This window comes from Manis pentadactyla, chromosome Y (genome assembly GCF_030020395.1).
Source record: "Manis pentadactyla isolate mManPen7 chromosome Y, mManPen7.hap1, whole genome shotgun sequence".
Classification (NCBI taxonomy): domain Eukaryota; kingdom Metazoa; phylum Chordata; class Mammalia; order Pholidota; family Manidae; genus Manis; species Manis pentadactyla.
The window spans coordinates 31871804-31886154 of NC_080039.1; the positions used below are offsets into that span (position 1 = coordinate 31871804).

Sequence of the window (14351 nt, forward strand, 5' to 3'; positions counted from 1 at the left end):
CTGTCCTTGCACCACAAAGCCAATGGTCAGCTGAGCCCTGGGCACCTCCATCTGCAAAATCAAGGAACGTCGGGGAGCTGAACAGTGCACACGCTGCACCGTCGTCACGGACAGTTACTTGGGCAGAGCCTGGGCCCAACAATCACCCATGGCTGGTCCAGCCACAGCTCTCAGTCCACGCACGACCACTTCCGGCCATCCCACCAGGCTGGTCCCTCATCAGAGCTCCCAAGAGGAAGACCCCCGATGCCTGGAGGCACTAGCTCGGCAGGCTGCCTGGCCCCAACCCTGTCAGACGGCCCTTTCCGGCTGGCGCAGGATTCTGATGTAGCACTGACACTGCTCCACCCACTGCCCTGGTGCCCATGGAACCTGGACACCCTGCAGGTCACCCAGCTTGGGGATGGAGGCAGCTTTTTCAGCGGCCCACCTGCTGAGAGGTGCCTGTGCCAGGCTGAGGACACCAAGCCGAGGGCCTGCACCCCAGACCAGGGCAGAAAAAGGAGCCTCAGCAGACCTCCTTGTCTTGAGAGCCATGACACCAAGTGGCGATTGCTTAGCCCGAAACCTTCAGGCTCACTCAGAGAGATGTAGGGGTCCCTGGTGGCGCATACAGCCCCTGGCCTCTACAGAGCTTACGCCATGAGCACCGCCTGCCTCCTGCACACCCTCTCCTCTCTCCCCACCCCAGGATGGCGACTCCCCTTTACCCACCTTGCCCTTATCTGAAATAACAACAGGAGACACTTTTCTGACATACAGTTTGCCCAAGTCTTCTTAGATACAGTCACAGAGCAGGACCTCATCCATGTCACGGTCTCTCCCTGAGGCCCTGGGAATGCCTGGTGTCAGGTAACTGTGGTTGGCTGGCTGCCATCCTCTGCATTGTAGGGGTGTAGCAGAATCCCTGACCTCCCTGCTCTAGGTACCGGTAGCATACCCCCATTGTGAAAATAAGTATCTCCAGTCATTGCCAAACACTCCTGGGGGGCTGGGTATTGGGGAGTAACTGTCAAAAAAAAAAAAATCACCCTGGTGGAGAACCACTAAGGGACAGTGCCCTCTACTGGCAGAAAGTCAGACACGGGCTCCCCAAATGGGTGGGTCTTAGCCCACATCAAGATACAAAGGTGAGCACTTTTAAGTGGTGTGTGCTTGCCAAAAACATTCTCCCATTGAGCAGAATGTTCTGGGTGTGAATTATTCATGGTTTCGCCTTATCAATAAACAAACACATCATGTAAACGTAAAAATTATGATCTGCTTATTTAAACCTTTTCGAGCTGGGAAACATTAAAAAGTTAAACAATATCATACGTTGTAAAGACTGAGAACGGGAGTCCCAGGCAGTGCGGCGGTGTCGGGGGGCAGTCATCCGGGAGCAGCACTGGGGAGTGTTCCCTGGAACAAAGCACGGCTTCCAGAAACTCACTGCGCGTGCACACACACACACACACACACACACACAGATCGGTGAGGCTGCAGGCAGCACTCTGTCAGAGCAACGAGTTGGAGCAGCCTGAACACCCACCAGCAGTGGACTGGATGAAGTAGATGCAGTACGTGCTGTCAAGGGAATACTAGTCCACAGATTAAAGGGAAGAAATAGACCAATGGGCTCCTGGGCTACGGGGCCAGAGAATTCTATGTGGGGGGTGGATGCCCTGTGCACCGGGGACTTGGAGCATCGAACCTGGCCTCTCTCGGGCACATGCATTAGGACCACCTCCGGCAGTGACAATCAGGAGTGTCTGCAGTACTCCCAAATATCCCCTGAAAGACACAATGACCTGCTGTGGCAAACTACTGAACTACAGCTACACATGTGTTACAGAACGATCTCAACATACACTGTTAAAGGGAAAAGATGGAGTATTACGTGCAGCACATGCAATATGCACAATTTAGACAAGTACAAAGCCATATCACTAACATACTAGAGGAGGCCAGAAAATTTGGCCACTTTGCCTGTGTTGTTCTTTCCAGCTAAAGCTTCTTCAAATACTGTTCAAGCATGGATTTGATGGTACTTCCCTTTAGAGAGTCAGAGAATACACTACAAACACAGCAAGTCCCTCCTCCCAGAGAACTTGCTTTCTAAGGGGGCAGAGACAGAAGATACAAGTAAATAAATGTGCACACTGGCAGGTGGGGAGAAGGGCTATAAAGAAAAGCAGCAGGAGGGATGCACACACCTCCCTCAACACAGCTGAGGCCCCAAATGCTTTCCTGGCCCCCTTGCCATAATACGCTATGCATTCTAGTTCTTTTTTCAGTGTTTCCATTGGGCTGCAACTCATGATTTACTGGAATACCTCAGCAAATAAAATAAAAACATTTCATCCAGTTACAAATAAAGATTTCCCAAGAGACTCAAATTGCTTCTAAAAACATTAAAGCAAAGATTTTCAGTAGAGACACTGTTAGATACAAAAACTCCTGGACTGAAACTCTAAAAAAAGTCAAGCTTTTACTTTGAAGTTGACTACCTGCCTTTTGCTTGACTTGCAGCAAGGCATTTCAGTGTACATGAGTTACTAGAAAGGACACGAGAGCTCTGTGTGGCAGGGAGGGCACTGTGGTTGGCATTTTGCTTAGGAAATGCCTTGTTATACAGGACTGTCTTGAGCTTGCAACCACTATGATTACCAGTCATCCCTACCCTCTAAATGCCATGACACTTGCAGTCATGGATGAAACCCCAAAGCACACATTTACATACACTGCCTGTGCTATGTGGATGGGGTCAGTATCACAGCCAGGTGAGAAACACTTAAAATCTCTTCAAAAGTACCAAGCTCAAAAACACAAAGGCTGATGAAGGTCATGAAAATCAAAGGAAGATGGACAAACTGTCACAGATGTGATCAGACTAAAGAGGAGTAAACTCAGGACCAAAGGGTCTTCGTTTTAACAAATGGGAATCTGAAAAATTCCATAGCTTAATGATATTGAACCAAGGATAATTTCTTACTTTTGATATATGTGTCATGGTAATTTAACATGATAACACTAGGGAAACTGGTCAAGTGTCTAGAGCAGAGTTTCTCAACTGCAGCATTATCTACCCTGTAGGCTGGTTAACTCTTGCATGTGAAGCAATATATTCTCCTGTGGTACATAGAGCAGCATCCCTATTCTCCACACTGGATGCCAGTAGCACATCCAACTATGAAAACCAAAAGGCCTCCAGACATTTCCAAACACCCTTGGGAGCAGCGAAGGGACACAATCACCCCAGGGTGAGGACCATCTGTACATACACAGGATCCCTCTGTATTAGCTCTGCAACTACTTGGTCAATATGTTTCCTCCAAATTAAACACACACACACACACACACACACACACACACACATACGAATACAGGAGCAAAGGAGTTGTTTTTGAAGTTGCCTGGGCACAGTAAAATGCTCTACAAGGATGAAACAAGGCAATGGGTTAATAATAGTTCTTACTAACTTCACCGATAGAGAGACAACAGATACAAATTACTTCAAAGATAACAAAAAGCCTTATTCAAATACAAAATACTGCCATTCACCAGAAGAACTGTGGTCGTTATAATTTTGTAAAATTGTAGACATTTTCTTATGCATTCAAAAATACCAAATATCAGGATACTTCCCACTGTTCTAGTGTCTTAGAAGCATCATTTCCATCATTTCTCCAAGACTGATAGAAGCAAAGCAGGTGACTAGTTTCAGCTGCTTAGTCTTCTTCCACAGAAGAATACCAAGTAACCCTGCTACATGAGTGTCTACCGAGAAAAATAAATCTAAGATTTTGGCAAACAAAAAAGGAACTCTGCACTCAAAAATGCCAGCCATACAAATGTAATTGCAGATACACTTATATTCTGTTCAGAGGCAGGCAGTTGGACTAGTAACGAGTGGACCACTTCCTAAAGCAGACAGGTTGTGGGGAGAGCCCCCCCTGCTTCTGGAGACAGCTGAAAGGCAAAGGCTGTAGAGGGAGACACACACGTGGGCCTGGGCTTTCTCTGTGTTGGATGATACTTTGACAAATGAACTGATGTCCTGACTCCACCAAGAGTGAGAAACCGAGTCTCAACACAAGGTAAAACCCAGGCAGTGGGGAGCTACTTCGGTGGTCATTCGCACCATACCCCCCCATGGGTGTATCTCCCCACGGGACTAAGGTGGAACAAGTGGAGATAAAGGTGCGGGGTCACTGTTTTCTTCTGTGCACTGTACCCCAATAGACAGGTCCCTGGTTCAACAGCCAGGACATTAAGTATGCTTCATTCACAGAGAACAAATGTTTCCTGAGATCTAACACTGATTACCCAATAGGGTTGGGAAGAGAGTTTCTACTACAGGGACATTTAGTTCCAGGACCATGCCCATAAATGCCACGTGGTACTAAATGAACCCTAAAGACCAAGGTCACAGTGTCTTGAGCCCACCAGGCTATTAGAAACCAAAGTAGAAGCAGTTAACTCTTGAGATGCCAGAATATTGCACACAGGATTCCATGCACTTTGCGAAAAAAGACCTGGGACAATCGAGAGGGCAAAAGGCTCCTAGATTCCATGTGCCTTGTCCAGTCTGTCTCAGAAGGGTCTCTGATCCCTGCCTTGATTGGAACTTCAGCATCTCCAAGCAAAGAACACCTTTTTAAAATCGGTTCCGCTGAGGGAGGACCACCAGAGACACTATCAAATACTCTGTCCCTCTGCAATACAAGACTTCTGCGGGCCCTGGGATAGGAGGGCAGGGCGCCAGCCTGTGCTGTTGTCAGCCACTGCATTCCTGAACCATGTGGGCATGGGGTAAGTGATGGCCAAATGAATGGGTGGGTGATGAATTAGTAGAATGGAATAGTGAACGCCGTTGTTTCTACTCACCGTTTCTACATTATTCTAAGAGGGACACACTGGGAAATTAAATTGGGCCATGACTATAACAATAGGAAAGGGAGGGAAGAATGGAGGGAGATTACTACCCAAAAACTTTTCTACCCAATCACACATACTCAGACAACACAATAACCTGGAGAACTCTATAGAGTATATATCCTTGAATGTAGCTTAGGTAGGGGAACCTAAGTGCAAGTGTAAATGTCAGGAATTGTAAGGAGAGAAAGTTAATGCTCAAATGGGAGCAACATGAAGACTGATTGTGGGGGCTTCAGCAGTTCATTTACTTAGCAACCAAAGGACACAAATCCCTTCCAATTATAGATGATGTACAAAGAGTGTGACTTCTTCCATGGTCTTTTCTCCAAATGGGACCATGGTGAATGTCCTCTAAGATATGCACAAAATGAAAAATCAACCCATAAGCACTTGAGCTAAACATGTCTTTTAAAGTATGTTCTGATGTGCTAAGTACACTGAAATGCCTAAACCTTAAAAGCTCTCACCACAAGAAGAAAAATTTGGCAACCCTCTATGGTAATGGATGTTACGCAGACTTAGTGTGGTGATCACTTCACAATATATATAGATAATGAATCATTATACTGTACACCTGAAACCAAAATAAATAATGGGGTACATCAATTATACCTCAGTAAAAGAGAGAGAGAGAGAAACTAAAATGCCATTAGCACCACTGAATAGAAAACCTACATTTTCAAGATGGTAGATACCAAAGGGCTGATGGGATTATGTGAACTCACTTCAATAATTACTTAGTCCAACTGTTTCAAAAGTAATAATATTTATCCATATATGAATGGTTTCTTTCAGCAAATCACTAAACATGTAAAAGATGCCCACTCTCTTTCCATAAGTGTGGGGAGCCCATGTCTGATACTAATCTAAGAATTGGCTCCAGTGCAGTTTCTCATCAATGGCACAGGAGAGGGCCAATTGCATCCAAGTGGTGGTAGGAATTGGGATTTTGGTTCTGGAAACCAAAGGACTAAATAGGAGCTGGGCTGCTGTTTTACAAGCACAAGACAGTTAATCCCCTTACTATGGACACAACAGCCCATTGTTCCTTTGTAGATCATGAGACTAATCCTTGAATAATTAAGTAGAAGAAGAAATCCATTGCATGCACTGCACCATTTAACTAGGGAAGAAAATGCCATGGCTGGGTTTAGACTTTTAACACTCTTGTTAAAAATGGTACACAATTGAGGGGTGGAGCTAAGATGGCGGCGTGAGTAGACCAGTGGAAATCTCCTCCCGAAACCATATATATTTTTGAAAATACAGCAAATACAACTATCCCTAAATGAGAGACCAGAAAATACAGGACAACAGCCAGGTTACATCCACACCGGCAAGAACCCAGCGCCTCGCGAAGGGGGTGAGATACAAGCCCAAGCCCGGCGGGACACAAGCGCCCCTCCCCCCAGCTCCTGGCGGGAGGAGAGGAGTCGGAGCGAGGAGGGAGACGGAGCCCAGGACTGCTAAGCACCCAGCCCCCGCCATCCGCATGGTAGCGCAGACACACAATGTGTGCGTGGGTGCTGGAAACTAGGGAAACAGGACAGTGACCAGGTCCCCACAGACGGTGCCCCTGGGACAAACAAAGGTGAGTGCTCTTTGAAAGTCTTAAAGGGTCAGGGACACCACAGCTGGACGGAAACATCCAGGGACACTTAGCCCATCAGCTGGGAATCCCGGGGAACTCCCAGCGCCCTAACCCCCTGGGCAGCAGCATAGCTCACAGGCCCCTCACAGCCTCCTGCCTGTTTCCCCTCCCACAAGGCTCCGCCATAGTGGAGAAGCAGCCTGAGGCAGTTCGGCAGAGCGTCTTTCACAGCGGCCAGGCAAGAATTAGGAACCCTGTCTGCACGCACGTGCAGCTGGACAGCATAAACCACTAGGGGTCGCTGTTCTCCCAGGAGAGGAAGGCCACAAACCAGCAAGAAGGGACGTTCTCGCAGAGAACACACGTGCCACCTCCCCACAACTACCTCTATTGCCATGAAGAGGCAAAAGAATTTGATACAGACCAGACTAACCCAGACATCCTCCTCTGACAAGGAATCTGGGGAGATAGACCTAACCAATCTCCCTGAAAAAGAATTCAAAATAAAGGTCATGACCATGCTGATGGAGCTGCAGAGAAATATGCAGGAGCTAAGGGATGATGTCTGGAAGGAGATTACATAAATGAAACAATCTCTGGAAGGGTTTATAAGCAGAATGGATAGGATGCAAGAGGCCATTGATGGAATAGAAACCAGAGAACAGGAACGCATAGAAGCTGACACACAGAGAGATAAAAGGATCTCCAGGAATGAAACAATATTAAGAGAACTGTGTGACCAATCCAAAAGGAACAATATCCACATCATAGGAGTACCAGCAGAAGAGGAGAGAGTAAAAGGCATAGAAAGTGTCTTTGAAGAAATAATTGCTGAAAACTTCCCCAAACTGGGGGAGGAAATAATCGTTCAGACCACGGAAGTACACAGAACCCCCAACAGAAAGGATCCAAGGAGGACAACACCAAGACACATAATAATTAAAATGGCAAAGATCAAGGACAAGGACAGAGTATTAAAGGCAGCCAGAGAGAGAAAGAAGGTCATCAACAAAGGAAAACCCATCAGGCTATCATCAGACTTCTCAATAGAAACCTTACAGGCCAGAAGAGAATGGCATGATATATTTAATGCAATGAAACAGAAGGGCCTTGAACCAAGGATACTGTATCCAGCACGATTATCATTTAAATATGAAGGAGGGATTAAACAATTCCCAGACAAGCAAAACTTGAGGAAATTTGCCTCCCACAAACCACCTCTAAAGGGTATTTTAGAGGGACTGCTCTAGATGGGAACACTCCTAAGACTAAACAGATGTCACCAGAGAAAATAAAATCACAGTAAAGAAAACAGACCAACCAAATACTAACTAAAGACAAAAAATAAAATCAACTATCCACAAAAGCAGTTAAAGGAAACACAAAAGAGCACAGAATAAAACACCCAACATACAAAGAATGGAGGAGGAGGAATAACAAGGGAGAGAAATAAAGAATCACCAGACAGCGTTATAACAGCTCAATAAGTGAGTTAAGTTAGACAGTAAGATACTAAAGAAGCTAACCTTGAAACTTTGGTAACCACAAATCTAAAGTCTGCAATGGCAATAAGTACATATTTTTCAATAATCACCGTAAATGTAAATGGACTGAATGCACCAATCAAAACACAAAGAGTAATAGAATGAACAAAAAAGCAAGACTCATCTATATGCTGCTTACAAGAAACTCACCTCAAACCGAAAGACATGCACAAACTAAAAGTCAAGGGATGGAAAATGATATTTCATGCAAAGAACAGGAAGAAAAAAGCAGGTGTTGCAGTAGTAGTATCAGACAAAATAGACTTCAAAAACAGAAAGTAACAAGAGATAAAGAAGGACATTACATAATGATAAAGGGGTCAGTCCAACAAGAGCATATAACCATTATAAATATATATGCACCCAATACAGGAGCACAAGCATATGTGAAACAAACACTAACAGAACTAAAGGAGGAAATGGAATGCAATGCATTCATTCAGGAGACTTCAACACACCACTAACTCCAAAGGACAGATCGACCAGACAGAAAATAAGTAAGGACACAGAGGTACTGAACAACACACTAGAAGAGATGGACCTAGTAGATATCTACAGAACTCAACATCGCAAAGCAACAGGACACATTCTTCTCAAGTGCACATGGAACATTTTCCACAATAGACCACATACTAGGCCACAAAAAGAACCTCAGTAAATTCCAAAGGACTGAAATCCTACCAACGAACCTTTCAAACCACAAAGGTATAAAACAAGAAATAAATTGTACAAAGAAAGCAAAAAGGCTCACAAACACATGGAGGCTTAACAACATGCTCCTAAATAATCAATGAATCACCAACCAAATTAAAATGGAGATCCAGCAATATATGGAAACAAATGACAACAACAACACAAAGCCCCAACTTCTGTGGGACACAGCAAAAGCAGTCTTAAGAAGAAAGTATATAGCAATTGAGCATATTTAAAGAAGGAACAACAATGCCAAATGTACAGTCTAACGTCACAATAATCAAAATTGGAAAAAGAAGAACAAATGAGGCCTAAAGTCAGCAGAATGAAGGACATAATAAAGATCAGAGAAGAAATGAATAAAATTGAGAAGAATAAACCAATAGAAAAAAAAATAAATGAAACCAAGAGCTGGTTCTTTGAGAAAATAAACAAAATAGATAAGCCTTTAGCCAGACTTATAAAGAGAAAAAGAGAATCAACACACAACAACAGAATCAGAAACGAGAAAGGAAAAACCATGATGGACCCCATAGAAACACAAATAATTATTAGAGAATACTATGAAAACCTACATGCTAACAAGCTGGAAAACCTAGAAGAAATGGACAACTTCCTAGAAAAATACAACCTTCCAAGACTGACTAAGAAAGAAGCACAAAATCTAAACAGACCAATTACCAGCAAAGAAATTAAAGTGGTAATCTAAAAACCACCCAGGAACAAAACCCCTGAGCCAGATGGATTTACCTCAGAATTTTATCAGACATACAGAGAAGACATAATACCCATTCTCCTTAAAGTTTTCCAAAAATAGAAGAGGAGGGAATACTCCCAAACTCATTCTATGAAGCCAACATTACCTAATACCAAAACAAGGCAAAGACCCCATCAAAAAAGAAAATTACAGACCAATATCCCTGATGAATGTAGATGCAAAAATACTCAGCAAAATATCAGCAAACCGAATTCAAAAATACATTAAAAGGATCAGACACCATGACCAAGTGGGATTCATCCCAGGGATGCAGGATGGTACAACATCCGAAAATCCATCAACATCATCCACCACATCAACAAAAAGGAGAAAAACCACATGATCATCTCCACAGATGCTGAAAAAGCACTCGACAAAATTCAACATCCATTCATGATAAAAACTCTCAACAAAACGGGCATCAAGGGCAAGTACGTCAACATAATAAAGGCTACATGTGATAAACACACAGCTAATATCATACTGAACAGCGAGAGACTGAAAGCTTTTCCTCTGAGATCAGGAACAAGACAGGGATGCCCACTCTCCCCACTGTTATTCAACATAGTACTGGAGGTCCTAGCCATGGCAATCAAACAAAACAAAGAAATACAAGGAATCCAGATTGGTAAAGAGGAAGTCAAACTGTCACTATTTGCAGATGACATGATATTGTACATAAAAAACCTTAAAGATTCCACTCTAAAACTACTAGAACTAGTATCGGAATTCAGCAAAGTTGCAGGATACAAAATTCACACACAGAAATCTGTGGCTTTCCTATACACTAACAATGAACCAGTAGAAAGAGAAATCAGGAAAACAATTCCATTCACGATAGCATCAAAAAGAATAAAATACCTGGGAATAAACTTAACCAAGGAAGTGAAAGATCTATACCCTGAAAACTACAAGACACTCTTAAGACAAAAGAGGACACTAACAAATGGAAACGCATCCTATTTTCCGGGCTAGGAAGAATTAATATCGTCAAAATGGCCATCCTGACCAAACCAATATACAGATTTGATGCAATCCCTATCAAATTACCAACAGCATTTTTCAATGAATTGGAACAAATAGTTCAAAACTTCATATGGAACCACAAAAGATCCCGAATAGCCAAAGCAATTCTGAGAAGGAAAAATAAAATGTGGGGGTGGTGGTTCTCATTCCTCAACTTCAAACTCTACTACAAAGACACAGTAATCTAGACAATTTGGTACTGGCACAAGAACAGAGCCACAGACCAGTGGAACAGAATAGAGACCCCGGACATTAACCCAAACATATATGGTCAATTAATATACGAAAAAGGAGGCAAGCACATACAATGGGGAAATGACAGTCTCTTCAACAGACGGTGCTGGCAAAACTGGACAGCTACATGTAAGAATGATCTAGATCATTGTCTGATCCCATATACAAAAGTAAATTCAAAATGGATCAAAGGCCTGAATGTAAGTCATTAAACCATAAAACTATTAGAAAAAAACATAGGCAAAAATTTCGTGGACATAAACATGAGTGACTTCTTCATGAACACAACTCCCTGTGCAAGGGAAACAAAAGCAAAAATGAACAAGTGGGACTATATCAAGCTGAAAAACTTCTGTACAGCAAAGGACACCATCAATTGAACAAAAAGGTATCCTATAGTATGGGAGAATATATTCATAAATGACAGATCTGATAAACGGTTGACATCCAAAATATATAAAGAGCTCATGCACCTCAACAAACAAAAAGCAAATAACCCAAATAAAAAATGGTCAGAGGAGCTGAATAGATAGTTCTCCAAGAAATTCAGATGGCCAATAGACACATGAAAAGGTGCTCCACATCACTAGTCATCAGAGAAATGCACATTAAAACCACAATGAGATATCACCTCATACCAGTAAGGATGGCCACCATCCAACAGACAAACAACAACAAATGTTGGCGAGGTTGTGGAGAAAGGGGAACCCTCCTACACTGCTGGTGGGAATGTAAATTAGTTCAACCATTGTGGAAAGCAGTATGGAGGTTCTTCAAAAAGCTCAAAATGGAAATACCATTTGACCCAGGATCTCCCCTTCTAGGAATTTACCCTAAGAATGCAGCAGCCCAGTTTGAAAAAGACAGATGCACCCCTGTGTTTATCCCTGCACTATTTACAATAGCCAAGAAATGGAAGCAACCTAAATGTCCATCAGCAGATGAATGGATGAAGAAAATGTGGTACATATACACAATGGAATATTACTCAGCCATAAGAAGAAAACAAACCTATCATTTGCAACAACATGGGTGGAGCTAGAGGGTATTATGCTCAGTGAAATAAGCCAGGTAGAGAAAGACAAGTACCAAATGATTTCACTCATGTGTGGAGTATAAGAACAGAAAAACTGAAGGAACAAAACAGCAGCAGAATCACAGAACCCAAGAATGGACTAACAGTTACCAAAGGGAAAGGGACTGTGGAGGATGGGAGGGAAGGGAGGGATAAGGGTGGGGAAAAAGAAAGGGGACATTACAATTAGCTTGTATAATGTAGGGGTGCGTACGGGGCGGGCTCTACAACACAGAGAAGACAAGTAGTGATTTTACAGTATCATACTATGCTGTGAAGGAGTATATGGGGGGGACTTGGTGAAGGGGAGAGCCTAGTAAACATAATATTCTTCATGTAACTGTTGATTAATGATACCTAAATAAAAAAAAAATAAATAAAAATAAATAAATTACCTCCAGGAAGACTTCCCTGACTTCTTCAAACATGACCACTCCTCTATTTTCCCCTACCCTTTGTTCTTAACTCATCTCACATTATTGTAATAATTTATTAACACATTTTAAATCCCACTCCCCTTCCTCCAACTTCATGGTGAGCTCTTTGGGTAAAAGAAATGCATTGTATTTACCTTTGTATCCCAAGGACCTGGTAGAGTGCTTATTCTGGAGCAGATGCTCTATAACAAATCTGTTGAGGGCTTTATGTCTCTAGGACCGTTTACTGAATACTTACTATGCACAGAACTATATCCTAAGTATGAGAAGAAACAGAAGACAATCTTTGCCCTAAGGAACTCATCATTTTCCTACTGTTTCCCCTGGGGGTAGGGGGGCAGAACACACTTACATGGCAACTTTTTATTTCTGACATACAGGCTGTTGCGAAGATTTATGGTCACTTGAGCCTCAAATCCACTTAGGAACAAGGCACTGCATAATCAAATAAAACAACAGGCAATTTGTCCAACAGACATGTTTTTAGTGTGATACAGAGTCCACCAGAATCCAATTCTCTGTCCCAGCAAGGGGGCTGTCACCTGTTCCAGCCTACAAATTAGAAAATTGAGATGATACCATGCTTGGAAAATTTCTAATACATCAAGAGGACATAAAGTTATTAGTCCTTTCATAATTTCTCCTCCCTCCCCAGGGAAAAATGATACCAAGAGCAATTAAATGGAATTAAAGATGGCTCTAGAGATGGAGGAGATTGCTCTCGTTTATTTACTACTCTTAAAAGGCTAAGGTGTTAGTTAACCTGGTGATTTCAGGATCAGACACTGTACGTATATAAATAAATTGGGGAAAGGTGAACCACCTAGGCTGGAGAACAGGGAAGGCTGACCAAGGAGGCCCAAAGGAAGCCTCATTCATCAGAGTCCAAGTCACTGTCCTCAGCAATGGAGTGGAAATCCTCACTGTCCTCCTCGTCCTCTGACAGTTGAACCTGGCTTAGTATGCTCGGCCCAGAGCGCTGCTCTTCCTCCTCATCTTCTTCCTCTGATACCTCATACCCAACGATGCTGCTGAAGCTTGTGTCTTGGGTGTTCGACTTGGGATCAGGCTCCTCATAGCTCCCGTAACTGAGAAGAGAAACATGTCATCTCTCAAGCTCAGGCACCGTCCTCTAGCTGACCAGTCCCATTCTTGGTGCCACCAAGGGATCATCCCATCTCACCTCCCCGGACACTAAAATGACTGATTCTGGACTATTCTACAGACCCAAGAGAAAAATGATCCAGTTCAAAAACATCAACTAGACAGCTTCATATACACAAGCACCTGAATGACACTCCCCTAACTCAACAACACACTTTCTGCTGACATGACCATAAATGCTGGCAATCTGTTTCACCTACCACTTACAGCGTCACTGATCTACGAATCCAGTTAGTCAACAGTACTGAAGATTCTACCTCTTCAATGTATCTTGTATCTACGCCCTCCTTTCCATCCCTACTCTGCCTCACTTAGCTTAGTCCTTTGTTTTCTCTGGCCTGCACCACTGAAATCCAATTAATTCTTCATACTTCTACCAGAAAGCTCTTTATTTTTTGTTTATTCTTAATTTTACCTAAAAAAAATCAAACAAGTAAAGCAAGTTCACTAGTCAAAAAAAGTAGAATATACACCAGAAAAAAAGAAAAAAAATCACCAACAACTCCACTACCCAGAGATAAAACTCTTGGTATACGACCTTTCAATTTTTTTTTCTAGCACTTTGCTTAGATACTTAAACATTTTTTTTTTACAAAATTAGAGTACTCTACATACTCCTCAGGAGTCTGCTTTTTTTTTTTACTAATAATTATGATGAACAGCTTTCCATGTCAATAAATATACATCTATAGCATCATTTTAATAGCTGCATGGTATTCCGTGTATGGCTGTAATATGATTTAACAGTCTTTCACTGGGACACTTAAGCTGTCTCCAATTTCCTTACTATCAGAAACAATGCTGTGATGAACATCCTTGTACAAACATCTTTATGAAAGTGTTTTACTATTTGCATAGAATAATTTCCTAAACATGGAATTTTGGGGCCTAAGGGGATGCACATTTTTAA

The 14351-nt window shown here is 42.7% G+C and overlaps 1 protein-coding gene across 1 annotated transcript in view; it reads right to left on the minus strand.

Moving 5' to 3' along the window:
- Positions 1–14351, minus strand: part of LOC130682145 (transcription initiation factor TFIID subunit 1-like) — a 180881-nt gene that overhangs the window by 69062 nt on the left and 97468 nt on the right. The window contains 1 exon segment of the mRNA XM_057496300.1: positions 13101–13365. Coding sequence (XP_057352283.1) covers positions 13149–13365 — 217 coding nt within the window. The 3' untranslated portion in view covers positions 13101–13148.